At 56.7% G+C, this 27,994-nt stretch overlaps 1 protein-coding gene and 1 long non-coding RNA gene across 2 annotated transcripts; both read left to right on the top strand.

The window, feature by feature from the left end:
• Positions 1–17: 17 nt before the first annotated feature.
• On the top strand, positions 18–27,986 carry Klhl26 (kelch like family member 26). The gene is made up of 3 exons (XM_015489278.2): positions 18–168; positions 23,715–23,897; positions 26,353–27,986. The coding sequence occupies exons 1-3, from the start codon at positions 86–88 to the stop codon at positions 27,668–27,670; spliced, it is 1,584 nt and encodes a 527-aa protein (XP_015344764.2). The 5' UTR covers positions 18–85; the 3' UTR covers positions 27,671–27,986.
• Positions 2,032–2,902, top strand: LOC125613706. The gene is made up of 2 exons (XR_007344256.1): positions 2,032–2,082; positions 2,646–2,902. It is a non-coding gene; the product is annotated as an uncharacterized LOC125613706 (long non-coding RNA).
• Positions 27,987–27,994: the final 8 nt, after the last annotated feature.

The raw sequence follows: 27,994 nt of genomic DNA on the forward strand, positions 1-27,994 counted from the left end.
GGCCCGGCCCCTCTTCGCTCCCGGCTTCTCGGTCTACCCGGTCGGCGCGCGCGGCTCCCGTCACTCGAACGCGCGCGGCGGGAAGATGGCGGAGTCCGGTGGCAGCGGCGGTGGGGCTGGCGGCGGTGGCGGCTTCGGCGCAGGCCCGGGCCCCGAGCGCCCGAACAGGTGAGTTCCGGCCTGCAGGGTGGTCGCGCCTCTGTCCCGGAGTCCCGGGGATCTGTAGGAGTCCTGGGTCCTGGGGACGGTTTATGAGGTCGTCGGGTACTGTGTGGACCGAAGGCCTCTGATGGGGCAGCTGGAGGCAGGCTGGGCAGTCCAGGATCTGCACTGGGCCCTAGGCTCCTGGGGATGGCCCCGACCGTAACGGGGTTGTGGGGGAACTGGGGATGCCACCGAGTCTAGGAAGCAGAGATGGGTCCGAGTGGGGGCCACAGGCAATCTGGAGGGTGTTGAGGAGATCTTGGGGATCTGAGGAGGAGGTTGAGGCTCAGAGCTTCCTGAGGGGTGCTGAAAGACCCAAGGTAGCTAAAGGGGGTCCTGGGAAGGATGAGGCTCTGGGAGGCTGTGAATGGAGGATTCTAGTGAACCTGAGGGCCTAACCCAGGACTAAGGGGCCTGGAAAACCTGGAGAGGAGAGTCACTGGGAATCTGGGGTCCCAGTAGGTCCCGATAGCTAGGAAGGAGTCTGTGGGGACCTAGTGGTTCAAGGGATCCTGAGGGATGCAGGTGGGTGTTGGGGAGCAGAAGATTGTTAAAGAGCCCGGAGGGTCTGCAGAAAACAGGGTTCTTCCTTGGAGCTCCTTCCCCCCATCTCTGGGTTTCAAATCCCTCCTCCCCTCGGGCTAAAGGACTTGATGCAGGGTCTTACCCCTAGACGAGGGGGCCAATTTCACCCCTTTGATCAGAAGGAGGCTCCTTTCTCCATGGCTTGAGATGGGTTACTTGAACCCCAGAATTTGCACAAAAATTATAGGTGTTTATATTCTTCTTTGTGTTGTTCCACATCTCTGAGGGGAATACCTGCCTTAGGGAGCACCACTTCCCTCTTATCCTATTGGGCAAGGCCAGCATGGCTCAAGACACGTCCACCCCAGCCCCCTAGGACAGCCCACCACCCTTGGCTGGCCGAGGAGGAAATTCAGGCTCTTCATTGCCAGGAAGCTTGAAGGAGCCAAAATTTTCAGTCAGTGTGATGAATGATGAAGTTGGTCCCAACTTGGGTGCTATAAAGTTGGTCCTCCTTGCAGGGCTCTGGGCTGGTGCTAGCAGGAATGGCCTGATGGCCTGGGGGCATTACTCAGCTTTGGAGGCTGGCATGGAATGGTCCATCTAGGGCACAGAGGAGGCAGAGGCTCTGACTGTTCCTAAGGGTGCTGAGTGGCACCTTAAGGCTTAAGTGTGTGGACACAGCAAGAAGGCAAGGGACTGAATCTGATCTGCCAGTGCCTGGAAGTCAGGGACATCTGTGACCAGAGGAGTAACCAGACTTCCAATGTGGGAAAGGGGCTGGGGCAAAACTGGACACCTGCAGAAGGGATCAAGGAGACATTAGAGGATTTGGGGAGATATTCAGAGAGTAGAGCACGTTGGGCTTGGTGATCAGGCATGAGGTGGCAACTAAGGGACAGACTGAAGGGGTTTGTGCACCACAAACCTCAGGTTTCTGTCTTGGGCCCTGAGATGAGATTACCTGGGACAGGGCTTTTTAATTCTAATTCATTTATTTATTTTTGTGTGTGTGTGTGTGATACTGGGAATTAAACTCTGAGCTACATCTACAGCCCTTTTTATTTTGGGGATAGGATCTTGTTAAATTGTCAAGGCTGACCTCAAAATTGTAATCCTCTTGTCTCAGCCTCCCTGGTAGCTGGGATTACAGGTGTGTGCTACTGTGCCCCACTCCGGCTGTTTTTTTTTTTTTTAATTTTTAATATTTATTTTTAGTTTTCGGCGGACACAACATCTTTGTTTGTACGTGGTGCTGAGGATCGAACCCGGGCCGCACGCATGCCAGGCGAGCGCGCTACCGCTTGAGCCACATCCCCAGCCCCCCGGCTGTTTTTAAACAGCTTTATTGAGGTATAATTAATTGCAGACCATACAACTCACTTATTTAAAAAATATTTTTTTTTTAGTTGTTGATGGACATAGTACCTTTATTTATTTATATGTGGTGCTGAGAATCGAACCCAGTGCCTCACATGTGCAAGGCAAGTGCTCTACCACTGAGCCACAACCCCAGACCCCAGTTACACATTTTAACGAACAGTTCATTGAATTTTAATATTTGTTGAACTGTGTATCTGTCACCACGATCCAGTTATTTATTATTATTGTTTTTTGTGGTGCTGGGGATGGAACCCGGGGCCTCATGCAGGCTAGGCAAGCATTCTACCACTTAGCCACATCCCCAGCCCAACTCCATGTTTTAGAATAGTTCCATCACCCCAAAGAGTTCCCCAAAGCTGTTTGCAGTGCACCCTGCTCCCACCCCCAGCCCCAGGGACATCCTGACTTGCTTTTGCCCTCTATAGTTTTACCTTTTCTAGAAATTTCATATGAATGCAATATTTGTCCCCTCCCCTTTCCCCTGCCACCTTTTGTGGCATCAGGGATCTAACTCAGCACCTCACACATCCTAGGCAAGTGATCTACCACTGAGTGACACCCTCAGCCCCGGGATTGTACATGTGGCCGTTGTGGAGCAGCCTTCTTTCCTTAACATGTTTTTGAAATTCATCAGTGTTGTTGTATCAGAAGTTTATTCTTTATCGCTGCTGAACGAATTGTCCCTCCATGCAGTGGTGTATGGGTGGACAGTGTTTATCTATTTTTGGATCGATGGACTGTTGTGTTGTTTCCACTTTGAACAATTGTAAATAAAGTTGCTGTGAATGTCTGGGTATGTGTCTTTGTGTGGACGCAACACATTCATCCTCTCAGGTGGATACCTGAGTGGAATGAGTAGGTCATATGGTACATGTATGTTTAACTTTTTAAGAAACAGCCAAGATTTTTTTTTTTTTCCAGAATGGCTGCACCCTTTTGCATCCCTTCCAGCAATGCACCAGAGTTCCAGTTGCTTCTCATTCTCACCAGCACTTGATATGGCCTGTTCTTACTATTAGCCATCCGTTTTTTATCCCCGATCCCAGGGCCTTGTGCATGCTAGGCAAGCACTCTACCAGCGAGTTACATCCCAGCTCTTCTTAAAATTTTATTTTGATACAGAGTCTCATTAAGTTGCTGAGGCTGGTCTCAAATTTGTGATCCTCCTGCTTCAGCTTCCCAAGTATCTGGGATTACAGGCATGCGCCACAGCGCTCAGCTTGAGTTTTTAATCTATTCTGGATACCAGTCCTTCATTGGATAGATGATTTGCAAATAATTTTTTCCAAGTCTCTGTCTTTTTGTTTTCTTAAATATATCTTTCATAGAGCAAAAGATTATCATTTTGATGAGATTCCATTCGGCAATATTTTTCTTTTATGAATCATACTTTTGGTGTTATATTTAAGAAATCTTTGCCTAAATGGAGGCACTTTCTTAAAAGATGTCTCCACTACCTCTGAAATGCCCATCTGTTCCCTTTCCACTATCCTAGTGAAAATCACTTTTTTTCTGGAGCAGATGATAGATATGTCTTATCCCTTGGGTTCTCATGCGGGCAGAGGGGCAAAACCCTAAGGTGGCACACAGATGGCACCCACAGAAGGAGGATCGGGTTTAATTTTTATTTTTTTATTTTTTAACTTTGAGGCAGGGTCTCGCTAAATTGCTAAGGCTGGCCTTGAATTTGGGATCCTCCTGTCTTAGCCTCCCAAGTCATTGGAATTACAGGTGTGCACCACTGCAACCAGCAGCAGGATTGGGTTTTGAGGGAAATTTGTACAAGATCTTCTTCCAAAGATCCAAATGAGATGTTGAGGTCTCTGTAGTATTGAGTTCCTAAATGTATTCCCAAGGGACCAGCCTGATCTGATACATGACCCCCCCTCCTTGCCTCAACTGGCCCATGCCTCCTTGTCCCCCTTCATCCTTAGACACCCCTAAGTTTTGGGCCCTCAGACTCACCTGTCTGATCACCTGAGCCTCAAGTAGCCACAGAGCATTTTTTTTCTGGTCACCTTGTGGGGTAAAATTTACATAACCTAAAATGGACCCATTTCAAATGAACAATTCAGAGGCATCTAGTACATTCACAGAATTGTGCAACCTTGACCTCTATCTCGTTCCAAAATGTTCTCATCATTCTAAAATGAAATCCATACCTATTACCAGCCACTCCCCATCCCCTTCCCTCAGCCCTGCAACCACTAGTTTGCTTTCTGTGTCTGTGAATTCACCTGTTCTGGGTACTCCATATCAGTGGAATCTCACAACATGTGATCTCTTGTCTCTGGCTTCTCAGCGTCATGTTCTTGTCTTAGCAGGTGTTGGTGCTTCATTTTCATGGCTAAGAATATTCTGTGGTGTGGCTGAACCACATATGGTTTATCCATTCACCACCTGATGAATGTCTTAACTGGTTTCCTGTTGCTGAAGAATACCTGAATGACAGGCATGGTGGTGCATGCCTGTAATCCCTCCCAGCGACTCAGGAGGCTGAGACAGGAGGATTGAAAGTTTGAGACCAGCCTCAGCAACTTAGTAAGGATCTAAGCAACTTAGCAGGACTCTGTCTCAAAGTAAAAAGTAGGCAGGCCTGGGGATGTAGCTAGTTGTTAAGCACCCCTGGGTTCAATCCCTGCTACCAAAACAAACAAACAAACAGTGACTCAGAAGGCAACTTAGTGAGACCCTATTTCAAAAAGTAAAAAGGAGTCTGGGGCTGTAGCTCAGTGGTAGAGCGCTTGCCTTGCAAGTGTGAGGCACTGGGTTTGATCCTCAGCACCCCATAAAAAGAAATAAATAAAAATAAAGATATTGTTTTCATCTATAACTAAAAAAATTAAAAAAAAAAAAAAGTAAAAAGGGCTGGGGATGCACAATACCCAGCATCTCTCTCTCTCTCTCTCACACACACACACACACACATACACACACGTAAAGAAAAAAAGGATACCGACACTATGAATAAGGAGAAGAGTCTGTTGAGCTCACAGTGGTGGAAGTCGAGGAGCATGGTGCTGGCATCGTCTCCACTTCCGGTGAGGGCTGCATGTGGCTTTAACTCACGGTGGGGCAAGTGGACGTGTGTGGAAGAGGAGGGGACAAAGGGAGCCAGATGCTCTAAAGCAAAGCTCTTGGAGAACTAATCCAGTTTGGAGAAAGACATTAATCTTTCCTGCAGTCCCTGCTCCCAACGCTGCCGCACTGCTAACCAAGTTTCAACATTATTTTGGTGGGGACAAACCACATCCAGCCACGGGCAGTGGGCATTCTGTCGGGTTCCACCTCTTGGCTATTATGAATCATGCTGTCGTGACATGTGTCTGTTACATTTTTGTGTGAACACCTGCGCCCAGTTCTTCACTGTATATATCTAGGAGCAAAATTGCTGGGTCATGGTGCTGGGGTGGTGGCTCAGCGGTAGCGCACTTGCCTTGCATGTGTGAGGCACTGGGTTCGATTCTTAGCCCCACATGTAAATAAATGAACAAAATAAAGGCCCATCAACGTCCAAAAAAAAAAAAAAAATTGCTGGGTCAGGGGGCTGGGGCTGTAGCTCAGGGGTAAAGTGCTTGCCTCGCATGTGTGAGGCTCTGGGTTCAATCCTCAGCACCACATGAAAATAAATAAAGATACTATGTGTTCATCTACAGTGAAATAAATATTAAAAAAAGAATTGCTGGGTTAGTGGGCCTGGTGGGGACACCTGTCATCCCAGCAACTCCAGAGGCTGAGTCAGGAGGATCGAAAGTTTGAGACCAGCCTGGACAACTCAGCAAGACCCCAACTTGGAATAAAAAGGTCTGGGGCTGTAGCTCAGAAGTCGAGAGCTCTTGGGTTTGACCCTTAGTAGCACTGAAACAAACAAACAAACAGAATTGCTGGACCCTGTGGACGACTTCGGTCCTTGATCTCACCAGTCACCACCTGACATTATTCAGTGAGGCCCTTGGTGTAAGGGCCTGGTCGGGGGAGCGTGTGTCACGCTGTCTTGGGTGTTTGGAAAGTAGATGGCACAGAGATACTGAATGTCCAGGAAATAAGACTGGCAGGGAGGAGGGCTGGCCGTGGGGGCGTGGAAACAGTTCCCGTTCTCCCCGGTTTGCAGCCTGACAGGTAGACGCCTCCTCTATGGGGTCAGGTCTTTGTGGGGAGGGCTTAGGGGGGGCAGGGGAAGCTGCCTTGTCAGTGACAATGACTTTCTAGTCTGCCAGGCAGAGTGCCTGCATTAGCCTTTTTGTCCCCTGGAAGGTTTGTCATTTGGCCAGAGATGGGGGCGGCTGCTGCCTTCCCCTGGCCCTTCCCGTGGTACCACAACTCAAGACATGGCTCAGGAGGGACTGCGCTCCCCCACCCCACCGCCCCCAGCCTTACATAACTTGTTTGTTCCAACTTCTCTCTTCTGCAACCGAGGGGGGAAAAGAAAGAGCAAAGCATATTCTCCTTCCTTCCCATCTCGAGGGATCAACAAAACCTCGTTGCCTAGTAGAGATGGTCGTTAATGACTGAGCTGAACCTCGGGGATGGACGGAGTGTGGCTGCGGCTGCGGGGCTGGTGGAGGGGCGGCCGGCCTGGCCCCGGCTCACGGGAACAAAAGGCACTTGTTCTGCAGCGGCCTCCTCCAGGCCTGGCCTCCTCCAGGCGCAGGCCGTGGGCCCTCAGCAGGATCCAGGCTCCTTGGAGGGAGAAGAGTTTGTCCACTTGGGGTGCCGCAGGTGGGGAGGAGGAGCCCTCCAGGAGTTGAGTTCCCCTGGCTGATCTCCGTCACTGGGAGCTACCAGCCTGCAGAGACCTTCAGGAACCTTCTGCCTCGCCACGCAGGCTCAGTGGCTGGGCCTTTGGCATCCTGCTCCTCAGCCTGTGCTCCCTAAAGGTGCCAGGTGGGGCCCAGTGTTGCTGGCTCATGATGCTTCTGGGGCTGAGGAGGGGGCGTGGCGGTGAGGGATGCTCTGACTGCAGGTGTTTTTCCCTGGGAAATCACGGTCGTGGGCCTGTCACGGCTCAGCCTGGTTCAGTGGCCTTTGTCAACAGCCTTCTCTGATGGTCCCTTGGATTATCTCCCAGTAAGCCCCGACACCTCCGAGGAGCCCAGCCTCTCAAGCCCTGTCAAGAAGATGGGTGGGGCCATTTGGCCTTCCAAGGAGGTCTCATTCCATTGGCCTTGTCCTCCTTTCCAAGGGAGGAAAAGGCAGAATCGGGTTGAAGTTGTGGCTCAGAGGTAGAGCGCTTGCCTAGCATGGGTGAGGCTCTGGGTTCGATTCTCAACACCGCATATTAATTATTAAATAAATAAAGGTCCATCAACAACTAAAAAAAAAAAATTGAAAAAAAAAGATAGAAAGAAAGAAAAGGCAGAATCTTGACCCTTCCGAGCCAGGACTCAGCTCCCCCTGGGAAAGTCAGGGAGATCTGGCAGCATCAGGTGCCACATCCGGTGACAGCTGTCTGTGGGTTGGTTCCTCCCTCCAGCCCATAGCTGCATCAAATTCCTCATCTGGGAGGTGGGGTCCAGCCCCCTGGGTGGGGTGACAGAGAAGAAACAAGCAGGGGGGGTATCACTGGGGGAGTTCTGTGTTTGTGCTGCATTGGTGACATTGCTCTGCAGTGGTGACACTGCCAGCGTCCTGCCCGTTGTCCCTGCATGGGAAGCATGGGGTCCTGGCAGGCTTGTCAGCTGACTCGGTGTGTCAGGTGGAGCAAAGGGAAAGCTGGCCTGAGCTGCTGGGAGGGTGGAGGTGCCCTTCCTAGGTGGCTGTGAGGTGCAGGCACAAGGCCAGCAGGGGAGCAGCACATGGAGAGTCTGAGCCATCTTGGTGACACAGAGAGGGAGCAGAGGGAGCTGGCGCCCAGGAGCAGAGCTCTCCCAGTGCGTCTCGAGGGGGCCTGGGGGGTGCAGCTGAGGCTGGGAGAGCTGGGGGCACTCAGCTGAGCCAGGCCTGTAGGGGTCACTTGGCCGGCCCCAGGGAGCGAGGCCACCCTTTCCTCACCTACTTGCCAGCAGGGTCCCCAGAGCTGCTGACAGGAGATGGCTCTGCAACTGCACGCTTTGCCCTGAGCTGCGCACGCGACTGTCTCACAGCTGGACTGCTTTCACCCGGTAGCTGCGACCCCCCAGGGACAATCTTCTTGTCGTCGGCCATACTTATGGGGAAGAAAGGTTTTTATTAGTCTCCACCATAATCACGCCATTGCCAGGGAGCTGGGAGGCACGTCATCCACCTTCCCCAGGTGGCTGTTTTATTGCCCCGGATCTCCCCCAGACACTTTAAAAGGGAGGTGTTTCCCTCACTCTCGCTCATTGTTTTTTGTTGGTTTCAGGGTTTTAAGTTGTGACCTGTCCCTTGGCTTTTCTATTCCTTTCCCTCCCTCTCCCTCCCTCCCTCCCTCTCTTTTTCTTCCAGTGCTGGGGTTGGAATCCAGGGTCTCTTGGCTGCCAGGTAAGTGCCTCACCACTAGCCTCACCCCCAGTCCCGCCTCTTGAGTTTTTTGGTTTTGTTTTGGTTCCACGGATTGAACCCAGGGTTGCTTAACTGCTGAGCCACAGCCCAGTCCTTTTTAAATTTTTTATTTAGAGACAGGGTCTCACTGAGTTGCTTAGAGCCTCCCTAAGTTGCTGAGGCTGGCTTTGAACTCCTGATCCTCCTGCCTCAGCCTCTGGAGCTGCTGGGATTGCAGGCGTGTGCCACCACTCCTGGCCAGGCTCTTGATTTTCAGGCTGCTTTAGACCTGGCATTGCGGCCCTGTAGGAGGTGGGAGAGGGGGAGACACAAACAGAAACAGTTATGTGACTTGGGGGTTTTGGGTCTGGAAGGAAGGGTGGGATTTGCTGAGGGTGTTAGGTGAGGTCAGGGGACACGTACCTCTGCACTCCGGCTTCCTGCTCTTGTGGATGGGATTAGACAGCCATTTTTGCCCTCTGGTGGGTGTCACAGGTCTCCTGTGTGCCTGCCATTGTGCTTGGTGCTGGTTGTGTGGGTCCACAGGACAGATGGGCCTTGCCTCACCAAGCACCACATGCCATAGGAGTTAAGTGAGGCAGTTTCCCAAAGGATCCCAAGGCTGAGTTAGAGGTTCCCACCTCCTCTGGAAGGTTCCAGAGTCTTCACAAATGAGGTTGCGCACAGGGAGAGGTCATGCATACGACTGATGAAGGTGGGGAATGAGTGCAGGGTTTTGGGGAGGGTCACTTTGGTCAGATTCCTGTTTTGGAAAGATTGCTCTGGTGACAGACAAGGGAGTCTGGGCGATGAGAGGCCAGTACAGGCTTTGGGGCCATTAGAGGTTGAACTTGTGCAACCAGCAGTGGCTGCTGGGAGGCTCTTAGGTTTCTGCTATGCACTGAGGGCAGGTGCTGGGTGACCCATCAGGTGAGTGGGAAGGGAGGCCCCACCTTGGCCTTGAGTTGCTGCTGCTTGTGAGCATCCAGCGGCTCAGAGAGGTGAGGACCCGGCCTGGAGGGCCTGCAGCCCTGCCTCTGTTCCAGAGCAGTCCTTGTGCCTCTTCCTGTTCCAGGCCTGAACCAACCAGGTCAGGGTCCCACCCTCCTTGAGGGCTTCAGGTCCTCCAGCCAGCAGGTCCCAGGCCCAGGCTGTCCCTGCTCCTGAGAGAAGGCTGCAGCCACCTCCAGGCAGAGCCCTATTTTGTACATCTTGTTGATTTCACCTCGGGTCACAGCCTGGGTCCAGCCCCTCTTCCGGCTCTCCCATTCCAGCCAGCAGGACCTTCCTAAGATATCACACCACATCACTGACACCTGCCAGGGGCTCCCTGTGTCTCAGAACAGCATCCACTTCTCCATGGACCCGCCCGGCCCCCTGAGCATTCGCAACCCCGCCAGCCCTGCTGGTCTCCAAAGCACGCTCAGCTGGAATGTCCTGTCCCTGCAATTTGCACGCCTCAAGTGTTGCCTTGGGGCCCGGCCATTCTGTCCACCCTGGCACCACTTCCCACCCCTGCATCCCCGTGTTCTGCTCTGTCCTCTGTGAGGACCTGTGTCCCCCTTGGATGTGCGCTCCTTGAGGGCAGGACTGTATCCGTTCACAGTGTCCCGTGGGGTGGACGCTCTGAGCGTGGATCTGGCCAGGGCTCCGCAGAGTCTGTAATGGATTTTCCAGGGAAGCTACCCTGGCCGGAGGCTTCTGGAACAGCCGTCCATGCCTCTGCCCAGTGAGAGTCACCCTCCTCCTTCTCCCTTTATTGACGGGGCAGGGTCTGGGAAAAGCAGCAGAAATTCTCAGCCCGATGTCAATAAACCCACCCCATTGTAGAGAAGCCAGCGCACCGCGCCATTTTGCATGGGCTTCGTTTGGTTCAGGAGCAGAACCTCTCAGCGCTGTGTGTGAAAGCTAAAGGCGGCCAACGCAGCCGCCCTCCCCGTCCAGCTGCCTGAAGTGGGAAGTGGGGGCTGAGCCCGCTGGGTCCTCACTGGCGGCCGACCCACCCTCCTCCTCTGGTAGCCGCTCCGCAGCTGTGCGGACGAGCTCTCTTAACACTTGTTAACCCCGCGCCTCCCGGCCCTTCCTGCTCCCCGCCCTCCCCGCGCTCTCCAGAGAGAGGCCCCGGCTCCGACGGCCGAGCCAGCATCTCGCTAGCGTTTCTGCTGCGGAGCGAGTCTTGGTGCGCATCCAGCGCTTGCCGACCCTCGCCTGCCGAGCAGCCCTGCGCCGAGCGCTCTGCACCTCCGCGGCGCACACTCGCAAATATTGTGATCCGGGAGGAAGTAACCGGCCCCCTGGGGGACTCGCAGACCTTTCCTGCGAGGGCAAGGGCTTCCGGAATTGAACACGCTCTGCCTGCGAGGCTGGACCTTCGGGCTTTTTAAAGGCCTTGAGGGGGGGTCACCCGAGGATCGAGGCTGAAGATGTTTTCTGACGCCACCACCGTGAAATTCCACAGGGGTCAAAGACGGGATCGGGCGGGAGCAGTCTGGGCTGGATATCCGGAGAGTTCTGTTCTCCACGGGATGTTAGAATTCGAGGCAATCTGCCGGAGCAGAGGCATGTGATCACCCGGAATCTACTGTTACCTTACTGCAGCTCAGAATGGGGGGTTTTCCTGTGGTGGGGCACAAGGGGTGGCGAGGTGGCTGTGAGGCAACAGGCACGCAGGGGAACCCACTGAGCCCCCCAGGCAGCCTTTCCGTCCACATCAGCTAGTCGCCCTTCATGTGGACCGTCTCCAGGCCGGATTTCAAGTTGTACCATGTGTTCTAGCTGGAAGACTCTGCCCAGTCCCTAGAGGGCCGTCCTGCTCTCCCTGTCTGCTCTTCTTTCCAGGTTTGTGCGCCTTTGTCGCGTGAGGCAGGGCAATCCGGGGGTGCACAAACGTTTATGCTCCACGTGAGTCACTTGTACAAATGATGGGCAGTGTTTTCCTAGCCAAGGCTGATGGCATCGGGCCCCTCTGCTCCTCTGACCTCAGTCACGCCTGTAGCATGTTAGCATTTAGAGTCGTTGAACTTTTGCGTTGGTCGGGAGTGCGGGCAGCTCGCTGACCTTTCTTGGGGAGTCACGGAGAGCAGAGTGGAGCCATCTGTCTTGTCACAGACAGGCGGGACTCAGGCTAGGGACAGCTGCTGCCCACTTGCCTCAGACTCACCCTCGGTGCGGCTTCCTCACCCCCTGGCCCTGTAAGAAGCTCGTGCGCAGAGTCTGGAGAGGCGGCAGCTGGAGAGGCGTTAAGTCCATGGCAGTTTTTCCAGAAGCTTGTCTGGAATGCCGTGGACGGGTCTAAACTTCTGCCATTGAAGGCTCTACTTGGTTACAAGAGCCAGAAAATGGACTCACTGTCTTCAGTTAGAAACTCAAAGGTCAGCCTGGCGTGGTGGCGCACGCCTGTCACCCAGTGGCTCAGAAGCTGAGGCAGGAGGATTGCAAGTTCGAAGTCAGCCTCAGCAATTTAGTGAGATCCTGTCTCAAAAAAATAAAAAGACCTGGGGATATGTCCCAGTGGTTAAGTGCTGCTGGGTTCACTCCTGAGCACCAGACAGGGAGAGTTCCAGTTTTAGACCCCCTGGGGTTCAAGGCTGGAAGGCCTCCCCCAGAATCTGTCACTCCCCATCTTTCAGCTCTTGCCTTCCCTTTCCTGGCCACTGCCTACCTGGTGGAAAGGCCATCTCACTTTGCAGCCTAGCAACCCGATGAACCCCAGGGGTGACAAATCTCCATCTGGAAGCTGCAGCTGGAAGTCTAGGGAGGCTCTGATGGTGTCAGGTGGACCCCCCAACCCCGGGCATCCTGGGACCCATCCCCATGGCCAGGGGTCTGTGAGGCTGTGGTTGACCAGGCAGGGTCACATGCCTCCTTTTTCAGCCCAGGTATGGGGTCTGACTGATCCCTGCTGATGCCTGGGGGCAGAGAGTAGGAGGGTGCCTGGGGAAAACCATTTAGGCACCCCTAAAATGGGTAACAGACTCCTTCTGACACTGAAGTTTGTGTCGTCATCAGAAGGCTGAGCCCCAGGGGATGCCTGCCTGTGGCCCAGCTCCACTGGGGATGGGCACATGCCTTTTGGCAGCCCCGTCCCTTCTGGGGCCTCAGTGCCTGTGCTGCCAGGGGAGCAGCAGGCTGGGCTGCCTCATGCAGCTTTGTGCCCAGGTCGCTGGAGTTCGGCAGTGGCAGGGTCTCTGTGGAGCAGAGCAGTCATGCACCTACCTGCCTCCTCTGTGGAGCCAAGGGGTGTGCTCATTCAGGTGGCCCCGTCCCCCAGCCCAGCACAGCTGGGATGCAGTGGGGGGCTGGGTTCAGCCTCACATCAGTGGGACAAGACAGACGAGATGCCTCAGCCTGAGGCCTGCCCACTAGTTTGCCCCTGGCAGGGGACCCAGCTGGACTGTGGGGGTGAAGGTTGTGGGGGGACCCTGGCTGGGCTGTGATGACAAGGGAGGCCATGGCAGAGACTCTGTACTTTCAGAGAAGGCTCAGAGGTGGTGGGGGAGGCCCTAAGCATGGAGGAGCTGGTGGACTTGGGAGTGGTGTAGGGAGGAGGGCCTGGCCACTGGCCACAGAACAGCAGGAGCAAGGGTGGGAAGGTCAGATGACCTGGAGAGAGCCTGCTGAGTGCTTCCTGGTTGTTCTCAGGAAGAGGACAACAGACCCAGCTCTAGGACTTGGGGCAGGAGGATTCATGGAGGGGGGTGAGCTGTTAGCATAGGTAGGAGTTGGCCCCAGCCTGGGGTTACCACCTAGGAGCTGTCTCCCTGCCACTCCACCCATCTGTCCACCCACTTACCATCCACCCACCAATCTGCTTGTCCATCCATCTATGTGTCCACCAGTCTGTCCATCCGTTCATCCATCTATGCATATGTCAGCCCATCCCCCATTAACCATCTTCCTACACACCCAGTTATCTACCTCTGTTCATCCATCTGCCAACTTACCCACCCACCTATTCATTCCTTCTTCTACCCACCTGCCCACCCACCCACCTGTTCACCTATCTACCCTATCCTCCCCCTCCCCCCTACACGCTCATCCAGGTGACAGGCATGGCTGCGCTGCCGTCACATGCTGGGCATGGTGGTGAGTACCAGGACATGGCAGGACACAGAAGCCTCCCTGCCTGATCCTTGGAGGCTCCCATGTCATCTACGGGGACAGGTTGGGAACAGATGGATGATGAGCCAAGTGGAGCAATGAGCTGGTCAAGAAATCCAGAAGGTGGGTCAGCCAACAAATAGTGGCCTGGGTCTCTTGCATTGTGACCTGCAGATTGGGGCTTCTTTCCTGTGGGGTGGCTAGAGGTTTAGGGGTAGTCCACACCCTGCGTTGGGCCAGCACTGAAGAGCCACCATCCTATTCTCCCCGCTGCTGAGCTTCGTGTCCATCCTTCCAACGGATGGTCTCAGCTCTCCGAGCCTCGGATTCTCCATCTGCATCTCAGTGACAACCTTGGGGCCCAGCCATCTGGGCTGTAGAGAGGTGGGTCAGTTCCTGTGTGCCGGGGCTGGGCCTGTGTCCTGCCCATTGTTCACTGTGTGGTGTTACGAAAATGCCCAAACCTCTCTGTGCCTCAGCTTCCCCACCTATAAAATGGGTGTGAAGAAGTGCCTCTTTTCAAGGCTACTGGCTGTGAGGTGAATGGGGAGCCAGGTCTGCACTGCCCTGCATGGAGTGGATACTCACTCAGTTGGTGGGGGCTTTTCTGATATGGACAGCCCAACATTGTGGCTGGCCATGAGCCAGGGTGAGAGGGTACAGTGGATGCATAGAGCTTGCTACTGGCCAGGGGGCAGGGCCCGAGCACCCCTTCCCTTCTGGGCCTCTTTCCGGATTTAGAATCTGCTGCCCTTGAGAAGTGGTCACAGTCGGGCAAGTCAGGGTTGGGGGGCGGGCGCTGCCCACAGGTCCTCCCATCCATTAGCAGCAGCGAGAGACTCACACATCCTGGACTCCTCGGGCCATTGATTAGATGCTGGGGTGGGGGCAGGAGGTCATGGGCCAGCCTACGGGTCCCCAGGCTCATGGTGACCCACGAGGAGTGGGTGCCCACCCTCCTCCTTTTTCTTCCTCCGGAGCCCTCTGCCCACTCCTGGGACCACAGCTTGCACACTGCTGCTCCTCTGACCTCCCCCGTCCCTATTCTGTTTTCTAGAAGTACCAGTGAGGCTTGAGGAAGGGGAGACCTTGGGGCTCACCCTGGCCTTAGGGTAGGGCTGGTGACAGACAGGGTGGGACAGGGTGGATGGGCCTGGCCTTCTGTACACCTGGGATGTCTCGCCTGACTGTTCCTTAGGGGCACTGGGGATGGTGCTTTCAAGGTGAACATGGGTTCTAGGGCCTACTCTCCCCCATGCCCAGTGTGCTGTGGGCCCCCTGCCCTCCACAGCGTCACGTGGGGCTGTGTGGATGTGCCAGCCCTGGGTGTGGGCAGGTTGCTTGATTACCTCCTGCTGGGCACTTCCAGATGCCTCCTCCCCTCTCATCCTGTCTCCGACCTTTGGGTAGAGTCAAGCTGGAGCCATGGACATGTGCAGGGATTGGCTTTGGGTGGCGATTCCCAGGAAGGTGAAGCTGACTCTCCCGTGGGCCAGGGGACATCTGCGTAGCCAGGCCAGTCTGTGCTCCCAGGGCCAGTCACAGTGGGCCTCTCTGCCTCCAGCCTTGGGCTCTTGGGAGAAGGGAGGCTGGCTGGGGGCTAGGAGTGGAGGTTTGCTTGGCTTGCCCAGCCCACCTCCCACCCGGGTCCATCAGGCGGTGCAGACCAGCCTTGGCACGAGGGTCCTGCTCTACCTTGTTGGTGGCCGTGTAGGAGCATCAGCGACCCACCCAGGAGGAAGAGATAAACAGCTCTGACGCCCTGCACAGAGAGCCCCAGGCTTCCATGCAGCTGCGGGCCCCTGGCGGGGTCCCTGGCTAGAATGTTTATTTTTGCGGAGCTGGGGATGGAACCCAGGGTCTCATGCCTGCTGGGCAAGTGCCCTACCACTGAGGTACCCCCAGCTCTCTGGCCAAGGTTTTCTGCTCACTGTGTCTTTTTCTGTTTCTCTGTCCCCATCCCTCACATCTCTGTCAGCAGTCTGGGGTCCTGGTCTGTAGGGACATGCAGCTGTAGGGACCTTTTCTAGCTCCTGGGCTCCGTGTTTGTGCATCCAGAAGCCCTGCTCTTTCCCCAGCTCCCCCGGGAGCTCAGCGAACCAGAGGACTGGAGCATCTTGGAAGGAGCTGCCCGATGAGGAGGGATAACTCGGACAGGGGCCCGCAGCTGCCTCGGGGAGGCGGGTGGGGGAGTACTGAGCGGTCCCAGGAGGAGGCTGAGCATGACGTGAGCGTGGGGGCTGTGGCCGGCCTGAGCCTTGACGGGCCAGTGTGAGGTGCCAGAACACAGTGACTTTCTGCTGTGGCTGGGAGCTCAGAACCCAGAGCTGTGAAATATTGTGGTAACCATGGCAACAGTGACTGCAGGCAGTCCCTGTGTGGGACGTGTTGGACCCCATCTTTCTGCACCTTCACCCTCAGAGGCTGGTGAGCCTCAGAGAAGCCGGCAGGTTGTGTGGGGCAGGGTGGAGCCACTGGCCAGGCGCCTGCTGGGCCACGGCTTCCCCATCTTGAAGGATGTATTCGCTGAACAGACGTCCTGGACCAGTAGGGGAATCACCAGGTCCTGCGTGAAGTGTGACCCCTGCACCACCAGTGGGGGGCTTGGCGAAGGGTGTGGGTGGGTGGCAGGGGCCGGGAGAGAGGCTTCCAGCGTGGCTGCAGAGTATGTGTGTGTGCACTTGCACACTCAGGCACGGTGAAGCCGAGAGGTGGGCATCACCTGCAGCTCAAGAACTTAAGCTCCTCCTGTCCTCCATCTGTGGCTCCTGCCTCTCCGCTCTCTGTCCCCCTCTCCACAGGTCTCTGTCCTTCTCTGTGGATGTCTCTCTGGGCCCCTGTTCCTCTCTTGAGGTGTCTTTCCCTCTGGGTGTCCGTCTCCCCTTCTCTCCTTTTTGCTGTCTCTGGGGCTCGGGCTTCCTCTGTTCCTTCCTGGGTCTTGCACTAGGCTCTCCGAGGATGCTCTTGGAGGTGCTCCAATCGCCTGCCTGGGGATGGCTGGGCAGTGGCTGGGGTGGGCAGAGTCCCCTCAGCCACACCGACATCCCCCTGAAGCGCAGCGTCCCCCCATGCACCGTGGACCCCGGGGTGGGGCGTCGTGCTGGGCTGGGGCGCGAGCCAACCAGCTGCGCCGCGCCGCTGTGCTCCGCGGAGCCACATGGACAATAAAACCAGAATTGGCTTTGGAAGTGGAAGCGCTCTCGGCTCAAGGGGAAGCGAGGGGCTCCACGCGTCAGTGGCCTGCGAAGGGCAAAGCCGGCCTGAGCCTCCTGCTCTGTGTGGGGGTGGGAAAGGATTTTACAAAACCCCGAAGAAATGTTTCCATGAAATTCTTTCTTGTTCTTGCCTTTTTTTTTTTTTTTTTTTGGAGATTCCAATGAAAAGAATGGTTGGAGCTTCGATCTCCTGTGGGGTTGGGAAGCCGGTCACAGGGACCAGGCCAGCAGCAGGGTGGGGACTGGAGGGGGCCGCCCACCTGGCAGGTGCTCAGCCCCTCTCCTGAGGCTCGCACAAGCAGCCCCCACCTCTGCCAGCTCCCAATCTCCCCACCAGGCTCCAGTGTCCAGGGCGCCCAGCCTTAGCTGGTATGGCCCTGAGCTTTCATGACTTCCGGCCAGGCTGCCTGGCCTCCTTGGCGCCCCAAGAGCAGACCCCAAGATGAGGATTCAAGGGCTCCATGAAGGAAGGACTCCAGAGGGAAGAAACCTAGGCAGGAGACGTCGACACCTAGGAAGTTTCTGGAACCTGAGACAGGTGGTCCACCCGGGGCATTGACCCTGCCCAGCACACAGCAGGCCTCTGTGCCAGGGAGATTCTGAAGGCTGCATGGTGGTGCCTCCAGGGCAGGCCTGGTGCTCCCGTGTCCATCACAGGCCTGAGCCTTCATGGGGGTGCCCAGTGATGGTGCTAGGGGACATAGTGGTAGGGATTTGTCAGAATGGCCTTGGTCCGGGCCAGGCCTGAGGCGGGGGTGTGTGGCCACTCAGGAGCCAGATCCAGGCTGAGGGTGCAACTAGGGCGGGTGGTGAGTAGCCTCCAGAGACATCCTGACCGGGGCTGCTGACGCATTGCCTCCGATGACTCACGTGTGGGTGACCGTGACTTGAGTGGCCATCTGGAGACTAGGCCCAGTTCAGGGCTGCTGCCGCCTTCCTGGGGGCCTGTGGCCCCGACATGCTGGCCGCCCCCTGTCTGGGGCTGGCCTGAGTAATGGGTCCTTCCCCTCCTCCTGGTGCCGGCTGGAGAGGACCTTAGTCATCAGCCCTGGGCACCAGCCCTCCCTCCACCTCCTGGCCACCTCTGCCGGGACCTTGCCTTGCCCCTCTGTCTTGGCATGGGGGCTCCAGCATCCCTGAGCCCACCAGAGGCAGCACAGCTTGGTGTATGGAGGGAGAATGGGGACTTCAGGGACATTTGTCTTATCTGTAGGATAGGAAGAAGAAAGAAAACATCCCTGTGAGACACCCGCTGCCAGGGACATGGAGAAGGACAGGAGGGGACGAAGCTGCTTTCTCCCCTCTTTGGTGCACCTTGTACCCCACACCTGGTAGCAGCAGTGAGATGAGCTGGCCCCATTTTCTGGACCAGGATTGTCATCAGAGCTGATGTGGCTCAGGCTGCTGGCTGCAGAGACCCTGGCCTGGCCCCTGATGCCCCCTCTGGAAGGTCCTGCTGGCCACCTGTGCTGTCCCTGCCTTCTGGGTCCCAAGCAGCCCTTTCACTTGTTGGGGAACCCAGATATCCTTTGCCCAGGGGAGTTCCTGGCCAGCTCTCTGGTTCCCCATTTTTCAATAAAGCCAACAGCAGGGGAGGCATCTGTGCCCTGTCACCCCGGGCAGCGTCTCGGTCCTATAGTGTGTTCCCACACAAACAGCTTTGAGCACAAGCTCAGCTGCTGTGTCATCTGCACCTCCCTCCTCTCGAGGCTGCAGGTGGCGTCCCTGGTTACACATCAGGAGCAGCCTCCTTGCCCAGCCGGGGGCCGCCCTTCACCAGAAGTACTGCTGCGAGCATTTAGCTTGTTTCTGGTCTCCTGCCCCCAGATGTGATGCAGTCTGTCTTGCCCTCCATGTCGTCAGGTTCTGCATCCTCAGATTCAAACAGCTGCAGATCGACGACCATTAAAAAAACAAAAATGTGCAGGTATTTTTTCTTGTCGTTATTTCCTACAAAATACCTGGTAACAACCCTTGACGCAGTGCTTCCACTGCATCAGCTGTGCTCCAGAGAGGACTTAGGGCCTACAGGAGGATGAGTGTAAGTTCTAGGCAAATACGACGTTATTGTGTGAAAGGGACTTGAGCATACTAAGATTTTGGCATCCATAAGAGTCCTGGAACCAATTTCTCACAGGAATCCAGGGATAAGTCTCGGAAGTTGAGTTGCTGGGTCAAGGACACAAGTCTAGAGTGTTGCTATGCCTGCCAAATCGCCTTCCTGGGTTTTTTGGGTTTTTTTTTAGTTGTCAATGGATTATTTATTTATTTATTATTTTTTAATTTTTTTTTGAGAGGGAGAGAAAGAGAGAGAGAGAGAGAGAGAATTTTTTTGATATTTATTTTTTAGTTTTCGGCGGACACAACATCTTTGTTTGTATGTGGTGCTGAGGTTCGAACCCGGGCCGCACGCATGCTAGGCGAGCGCGCTACCACCTGAGCCACATCCCCAGCCCATATTTATTTATTTTTATGTGGTGCTGAGGATCGAACCCAGAGCCTCATACATGCGAGGCAAGTGCTCTACCCCTGAGCCATGACTCCTGCCCTCCCTGGGTGTGAACTGCCTCCTGTTCTACCAGAGTAGATTGAGCATTTGCTGCCTGATAACCTAGTGTCTCTGAGGCCTGGTGAGGTGTGAGCGAGGCTTGCTCTTAGATCTTTTTTTTGTTTGTTTGTTTTGAAATATTTATTTCTTTTAGTTGTACACAATGCCTTTATTTTTATTTATTTAATTTTTTTGAAAGAGAGAGGTGAGAGAGACAGAGAGAGAGAGAGAGAATTTTTAATATTTATTTTTTAGCTTTTGGCGGACACAACATCTTTGTTGGTATGTGGTGCTGAGGATCGAACCCGGGCCGCACGCATGCCAGGCGAGCGCACTACCGCTTGAGCCACATCTCCAGCCCTATTTATTTAATTTTATGTGGTGCTGAGAATCGAACCCAGGGCCTTGCACGTACCAGGCGATCACTCTACCGCTGAGCCACAACACTAGCCCCACTCTTAGATCTTTTCTTTTCTTTTTTTTATTTGCACGGGCATTGAACCCATGGGTGCTCTATCACTGAGCCACATCTTCAGTCCTTATTTTTTTTTTTTTTTTGAGACAGAGTCCTGCTAAGTCCTTAGGGCCTTGCTAAACTGCTGAGGCTGGCCTCAAACTTGCAATCCTCTTGCCTTAATCTGAATCGCTGGGATTACAGGCATGTGCCATCATGCCTGGCTCTCCTAGGTCTCTTCTAACCAGCTCTTATTCCTTTTCTACAAGCTTTCAGCTCATATTTTTGTGCATCTTTCATTGAGATTTCTGGCTTTGTGTTGATTTCTTGGTGCTCTTTATATATGGAGGAGTGTAGTAACTATGTGCCTAAGGATTGAGTGGCCCCATGATGAAAGTGCCCCTGGAATGAGATCTTTCTTCTGATGAAAATGTACATGTGCACACCTGACCCAAGGGGCAGGTGAAATCCTCCCACACCACCCCAATATCTTGAACTTGTAAGGAAAAATCTGCCAACTGAAAGCAAAATGGCAAAGGCTGCAGGGCCTGTGCACAGCACCTCTGAGCCTCCCCCCACTCTCCAGCTCAAAGGGAAGCTGGGGAAGTTGGTGTCTGTGGGAAGGGGCCAGGGGGCTGCCCAGAAACCCTGGGACATCTGCACAACTGAGAAAACAGACCCAGAGAATCAAGGAGTATGCCTGAGCACACCGCTCGCCGGAATCCTGCTCGCACCCCTCACCCCCTCTGGGTGCCCTCCCCTCCCCAGCCGCCGCGCCCCCATGGATCTTTCTTCCATGCATCTCTCAGAGGCTGGCCCCGCACTGGTCTGGGCTGCAGGAAGGACCGCTGCTCGTGGCCTTTACCCAGGGGGCATCCTGGCCTCCTGGTGTATTGCACACATTCAGTGGGATTGTGGGAAGGGCACTTGGAATCCTGGTCTCCCACCTGGTCACCTCACTGGGTCTTTGCCTGGCTTTTCCTCCTCTGTCTCGGGCCATCTCCTAATCAGCTCCCCCTCACAGCAGCTCCTGAGCACTTGGTTGTTTACCTCATGTCTGTCCCTTCCCCTCCTGGAGCCTGTAGCGCCGTTGGTGGCCCGATCCCATTACAGGGTGCTGGCTGAATGAATGGCAGTGAACTCATGGCTGAGGTGAGGACCCTGGGGTGGAGAGCCCTGAGGTGTGGCCCCCTGGTTTATTGGCCCAGTGTCCTCTGACCCTGGCCTGGGTGTCCTAGGGAGACGCCGAGACATAGATCTGCCCCCAGGAGGCCCAGAGTACAGTGGGAGGGGTGGCCAGGCCTCCAGAGCCCTGGGACGCCAAGGCTACGGAGCAGCCGGGACAGGCTCCCTGGAGCAGGGTCATAGGCAGGTGCATCTCAGCCTTTGGCCCCCAGATACTCCGCACAGGGTCAGCCTTCAGGTTTGGTGACTTTCTAGTGGCTGCTGATAATGAAGGCCGTGTGCCTGTACCCCCAGCCCTACTCTACACAGCAGGGTCTGTGCAGCAGGGATGTCACCATTGCCGGGCCCCCCAGATGCATTAATCCTCTCTTTGTTTTAAGCCAGTTCTGGCGATTCATTCACAAGGTCAAGTTTGATAACAATTCTCCCCGGTTCTGGGAGGGAGGCTCTGAATGGTCACACCAGCTGTTCATGGTGCTATGGTGGCATTTGGACCTGGCCATTCATCTGGAACTTCCACCCTGACCCCTAGCCTCCGTGCTGCACAGAGAAGGTGCGGTGCTGGTTGCTGGGCAGAGTCCAGGCAGGGGGTCCCTGGGGTGGGCTCTGGTGGCCAGAGCCATGGGCAGGACAGGTGCAGGGCGGGCAGGTGGAGCGGCTGACCCAGGGATGTGCACACTTTGGCCCGGGAGGGGCTTTGGGCAGACGGATTTGGAGCTGCAGTCCAGCCCAGGAGGAGGCTGGGCCGTCCACCTTAAGCGCCATCACCTAGCTGTTGTGGGAAGAGACGCTGAGACACCCCTTCCATCCTCCACATCTCTGCTCCTGGCCCCGCTCCCTCAGACACTCAGGGCCTGATGGCACAACCCTGGCTGCAGCTGTGACATAAAGCTGACTCTGGATGCTTTGACTGCTTCCCGTCCCCCTGCTCCAGGCCTTGGGAAGCTTCAAGGACTGACACAGGCTCACAGCAGCAGTCACGTCCACCAGACAGGGGAGCTGGATGCGAGGGAGGAGAGGAAGGGCGGGCTGAGAGGGGGACCCTTCTCCTAGCAGAGGACAGGCCATGGGGACAAGCTGGAGTCCTGGTGTCCACCTGGGCCCTTTTTCTCCCTCTCCCCAGCACCCCAGTGTTGCTCACCAGCCCAGCTGACCGCAGCACTGGGCTCCGAGTTCTTGTGTATTCCCGCCTCCACCCCGTGCAGGCTGCATCCCCAGCACCATGTCCCCTGGCCTGGGTCCCCTGTCTCCTGGGACCCTGAGCACCTGCAGGCAAGGCTGGAACACTGGCTTCTTGCTCTGCCCCGCAGCCCCTCCCCCGGCCACGGTCAGCCCTGGGCCCTGCAGCCCCTCTGTCCACCTTTTCCTGGGGTCTCTGAAGGGCAGCTGAGGCGGGCAGCCCACGAGGGGTCAGGGAGCTCTGAGCCCAGTGACCACTGTGAGCGAGCGCCAGCTGTGCCTGCCTCTGTTGCCAGGTCCTGGACCCTCGGGCTTGTTTGGGGACTGCGGACAGCGAGCCGGGGAGCCTTCCCACTCCTCCCACTTTCCTGGAAGGACCAGTGCCCGCGTTCCTGGCTCTCTGTGGGCATCGCAGTCCAGGGAGAGGGCGGGCAAGTCCCAAAGGGCCTGGAGCCTGGGGGAGAGCCGAGTGCAGGGAGGGGGAGTGGGGTGTGCTGGGGGTCCAGGGGGTCCTGGGAGTGGTTCTTTGTGTGTGTGTGTGTGTGTGTGTGCTGGGGATCGAGCCCTGGGGCACTTTACCACTGAGTAATACCCCAGCCGTTTTTATTTTTTATTTTGAGACGGGGTCTCACAAAGTTGCTGAGGCTAATCTTGAACTTGAGATCCTCCTGCCTCAGTCTTCCAAGTGTCTGGGATTACAGGCATGTGCCAGGCCCCGAGCCCCACCTGGGAGGTGTTCTTGACAGCAGTGTCCCCCTCCTGTGGTGTTCTGAGGATGAAGTGCTGTGTTCAGAAGCTCTTCATTCATGACCCGCTGAGTAAAAGCTTCCCAAAATGCAGGCTGGGGGTGGAGCTCAGTGGTCGAGAGCTGGCCTGGCCCTGGCGTGTGTGAGGCTCTGGGCTCCATCCCTGGCCCTGGAAGATAATTCCTCAAATGGAACAGCAAAGGGGTCAGCGGGAGGCTGGAGAGGAGAGGGTGGGGACGGGTGAGGTGATGGCCGGCCTGTGGCTGGCCTGGTGTGCTCTGAGGGCTGGGGCTGGGGCAGGGTTTTCGCAGGACCTGAGAAGATCCCATGCCCTTTTCTCTTTTATTGAGGTGCAATTCACATAACACAAAAATGATGATTTTTTTCCCATGCCTGTGATGGAACCCAGGGCTCCACATGTGCTGGGCGAGTGCTCTGCCACTGAGCCCCACCCAGCCCCAGACTGGGGTAGCGTGGACACCTCACTGGCATTGGGCCTCCATCTCATTCCAGAATATCTCATCACCAGGTGGAGATGCCTCTAAGCCCTGAGCATTGGTGTCTCCTTTCCACCCCTTCGGCTCCCAGTCTGCTTTCCGTCTCTGTGCTGGGCGCTTCCTGGTGGTGGAATCATGGCTTCACACTCTGTGGCCTTCTGTGTCTGGCGCCTTTTGTGTGTACCAGGACTTCAAGGCCCATGAGCCACGTCACCCCCTTCTCTGTTCTCCCCCCAGCATGGCTGATAAGAACGGGGCCCTCAAGTGCACCTTCTCGGCGCCCGGCCACAGCACCAGCCTCCTGCAGGGCCTGGCCACCCTCCGTGCCCAGGGCCAGCTCCTGGACGTGGTCTTGACCATCAACAGAGAGGTCTTTCATGCTCACAAAGTGGTCCTGGCTGCCTGCAGCGATTACTTTAGGTGAGTGCGGGCCCTGGGAACTTGGAGGGGGGACAGGTTGACAGCAGCCACCTTCTAAGAAGGGGCCCATCTTAGCACCAGCCAGAAATGGCTGTGAGGGAGAATGGCTGGTGTTGGCTTGGAGAGAAGCCCCCTGCCTACTAACCCTGCCCACTTCTCCTTGACTCTCATTCTTCTGGGGCACAGCATGCTTGGGAGTCTGGGGCACTTGCTTCAAGGTTCAGCCAGGCTTGCTTTCTTGTTTCTATCCTGGGATTGAACCCAGAGGTGCTTAACCACTGAGCCACGTCCCCAGTCCTATTTTTAAAATATTTTATTTAGAGATGGGTCTCTCTGACTTGCTTAGGGCCTCACTGAGTTGCCGAGGCTGGCTTAGAACTCACCCTCCTCCTGCCTCAGCCTCCCAAGCTGCTAGGATTACAGGCGTGCGCCACTGTGCCCCACTAGGCCAGGCTTTCATTCCAAGTCTTCATTGGACAATTGCCCTATGCCAGGTGCTGATCTAGGCCTCACGGATCTAGCAGGTACGAAATGGGCCCAGGTCCCTGCCTCCATGACACCCCCACTCACACCTAAAGCAGAAGAGCTGGGGGACTGGAGGGGTACCAGCAGCCCTCATGTCTTGCTGACCCCATGTGTTGGGCCCCGTCTGAGCCTGGGTGAGGCTCTTCTGTGCCCTGTGTGGTGGGTGCTTCCTCCGTGCAGTAGCCAAAACCTTGGTGGGCACGTGGCTCTGTCCTTCCCTATGCCGTGGCTGGGCCAGAAGAGAGAGCCCCTTGGAGCTACATGGGCAGGGAGATTCCTCTTCCCTATTGGGGGCTGTCATGGGGCTAGAGATGGTCTCCCCATTCCCTTGGGGACAAGCGGGTGAGCCTCCTAGCTGCCAGACTGAGCTGGGCGGCCCTGGGAGCCACCCCTGGGCTCACTTCAGCCCAGGTGTGTCTGGGGCCACACATCCCCGCGCCCCGCCGCCCGCCCGGTGGCTCAGCAAGGCCATTGTGGGGAGCCACAGCCGCCAAGCCAACTGGGGCGCCGTTTCTATTTTTACTCTGGATTTGGGGACGGGTGGGCCAGCCCAGCCAGCAATGCCCTTTAAAGGCTCCCCCGCGCTGGCACTGCAGCCGCAAGACCTTAAAAGGCAAAACTCCTTCCCGTCGCCTGCGACAGCCTCAGTCTTCCTCATGATGCCCCAGGGCTGGCGGGGACTCCAGGGGACAGGCCTGGGAGCTGGCGCTCACTGCTCCTAAGAAGCCTTGGGTGCTGGGCAGCTTGCTGGGCAGTGGTTAGCTGGTGGCACCTCACAGCTGTCCTCTTGCCGTGGTCCCAAGCCTGGCCCACACAGGTGTCACTAGGGCACAAACATCTAAGGGGCAGAGAAGAGCAGAGTTCCCCTCTCCTCAGGGCCCATCGGGGATAGTGCCCCGGTGTGGAATGCCAGCCTGCCCCGAGGGACCTGCCCACATACTGAGCAAGCCCTGGGTGGGCACTGGGGTGGGGGAGGCTTTGAGCCCCAGGCTTCCCCAGTGTCCTCCTGCCTGGGCCTGTGTCCCTTTACCAGCTCCATGTTGGCTCCAGCCTCTCAGAGCAGAGCAGTGGGGACACAGAGCTGGGGTCCCTAGCTTGGAGTCTCACATTGGGCTGGGGACTCTGGACTCTGCTTGGAGCAGGGAGGTGCTTCCGTGTTCCTGGGCTCTCTCTGGAGACAGCAGCAGCCCCCTGCATGGCCTCCAGTAGTTGTCCCATTCCAGGGGACCCTTGTTGATGGTTGCCCGGGCCCAGGCTGGGGAGCTGGAGCTGCTCGCGGAGGCAGTGAGCAGCCAGGGACTGGGCTTTGCAGACCGTGGCAGGACACCTGTGCCTCGCTTGTGTCCTGAGCTTAGGTGGCTTTTCCCTTGGAGCCTTTGCTCCTCTGAGTCAGCTGGGCTCCAGCAAGTGGCTTGTTGGGTGAGGCTGACCTGGGCCGGCTGCTCCTGCAGCTCTGAGCCAGGGCTGCCATCTAAACTAAGGGGTCAGGCAGTGCCCCCTGCAGGGGCTGCTGGGAGTCACTGTTTCTGGAAGGAGGCACCACTGGGGTGGACTCAAACTCTTTTTTTTTTTTTTTTTGGTACCAGGGATTGAGTTCAGGGGCACTGGACCACTCAGCCACATCCCCAGCCCTGTTTTGTATTTTATTTAGAGACGGGGTCTCGCTGAGTTGCTTAGGGTCTCATATTTGCTGAGGCTGGCTTTGAACTTGCCATCCTCCTGCCTCAGCCTCCCAAGCTGCTGGGATTACAGGCGTGTGCCACGGTGCCCGGCTCAAACCCTTTCTTTCCTTCCTTGTTCTTCCTGAGAGTCCAGCCCCACTGTCTTCCTGCTGGCTGCGCCCTGCCTTCCTGTCCCTCTGCCAGACTGTTGCTGGTGGAGAGGACTCCCCTTGGTCACCCCCAGCCCATACTGTGTTTCCATCCCTCAGGGCTATGTTCACGGGAGGCATGAGGGAGGCCAGCCAGGATGTCATTGAGCTGAAAGGCGTGTCTGCCCGCGGCCTGCGGCACATCATCGACTTCGCCTACAGCGCAGAGGTGACCCTGGACCTGGACTGCGTGCAGGACGTGCTGGGCGCCGCGGTGTTCCTGCAGATGCTGCCGGTGGTGGAGCTGTGCGAGGAGTTCCTCAAGGCCGCCATGAGTGTGGAGACCTGCCTCAACATCGGCCAGATGGCCACCACCTTCAGCCTGGCCTCGCTCAGGGAGTCGGTGGACGCCTTCACCTTCCGCCACTTCCTGCAGATCGCCGAGGAGGAAGACTTCCTGCGCCTGCCTCTGGAGCGCCTGGTCTTCTTCCTGCAGAGCAACAGGCTGCAGAGCTGCTCCGAGATCGACCTGTTCCGAGCCGCCGTCCGCTGGCTGCAGCATGACCCGGCCCGGCGGCCGCGCGCCAGCCACGTGCTGTGCCACATCCGCTTCCCGCTCATGCAGTCGTCGGAGCTGGTGGACAGCGTGCAGACGCTGGACATCATGGTGGAGGACGTGCTCTGCCGCCAGTACCTGCTGGAGGCCTTCAACTACCAGGTGCTGCCCTTCCGGCAGCACGAGATGCAGTCTCCACGCACCGCCGTGCGCTCCGACGTCCCCTCCCTGGTCACCTTCGGTGGCACCCCCTACACTGACAGTGACCGGTCCNNNGTGTACGCCACCGGCGGCCGCAACCGCGCCGGCAGCCTGGCCTCGGTGGAGAGGTACTGCCCCCGGCGCAACGAGTGGGGCTACGCCTGCTCGCTCAAGCGCCGCACCTGGGGCCACGCCGGGGCCTCTTCCGGGGGCCGCCTCTACATCTCAGGGGGCTACGGCATCTCGGTGGAGGACAAGAAGGCGCTGCACTGCTACGATCCCGTGGCCGACCAGTGGGAGTTCAAGGCGCCCATGAGCGAGCCCCGGGTGCTCCACGCCATGGTGGGCGCTGGTGGCCGCATCTATGCCCTTGGTGGCCGCATGGACCACGTGGATCGCTGCTTCGACGTGCTGGCTGTGGAGTACTACGTGCCCGAGACGGACCAGTGGACCAGCGTGACCCCCATGCGGGCTGGCCAGTCGGAGGCCGGCTGCTGCCTGCTGGAGAGGAAGATCTATATCGTGGGGGGCTACAACTGGCGCCTCAACAACGTGACGGGCATCGTGCAGGTGTACAACACGGAGACGGACCAGTGGGAGCGGGACCTGCACTTCCCAGAGTCCTTTGCGGGCATCGCCTGCGCCCCTGTCCTGCTGCCGCGCGCCGGGGGCAGGAGGTAGTTCCTTGGACTCCTGGGATCCTGGCCCAGCTGCATGTGGTCTCCCAGCCTGCCCGGCAGGCACCCCCGGCGCTGGCCTCCAGGGGCCTGCTGAGCTGAGGAGCTGGGCACCCTCCTGAGGCAGATCCTGGCTCTGAGTACAGCCCAGGGGTCCAGCCCCAAAGGCCACCACATCATGGCAACAAGCTCATGCCCCAGGTGGTTCCCTCACCCAGCCTGCAAGTCCTGCTATGGGGGGCAGCTGGGCTCCTCGTGCTGTCATTGTGTGGCTCTGCTTCCCTTCCCTCCCGTCCCCACCCAGCTCTGCCTGCCTGTGGTTCAGANT

The sequence above is a fragment of the Marmota marmota genome, unplaced genomic scaffold (assembly GCF_001458135.2).
Source record: "Marmota marmota marmota unplaced genomic scaffold, marMar, whole genome shotgun sequence".
Classification (NCBI taxonomy): Eukaryota; Metazoa; Chordata; class Mammalia; order Rodentia; family Sciuridae; genus Marmota; species Marmota marmota.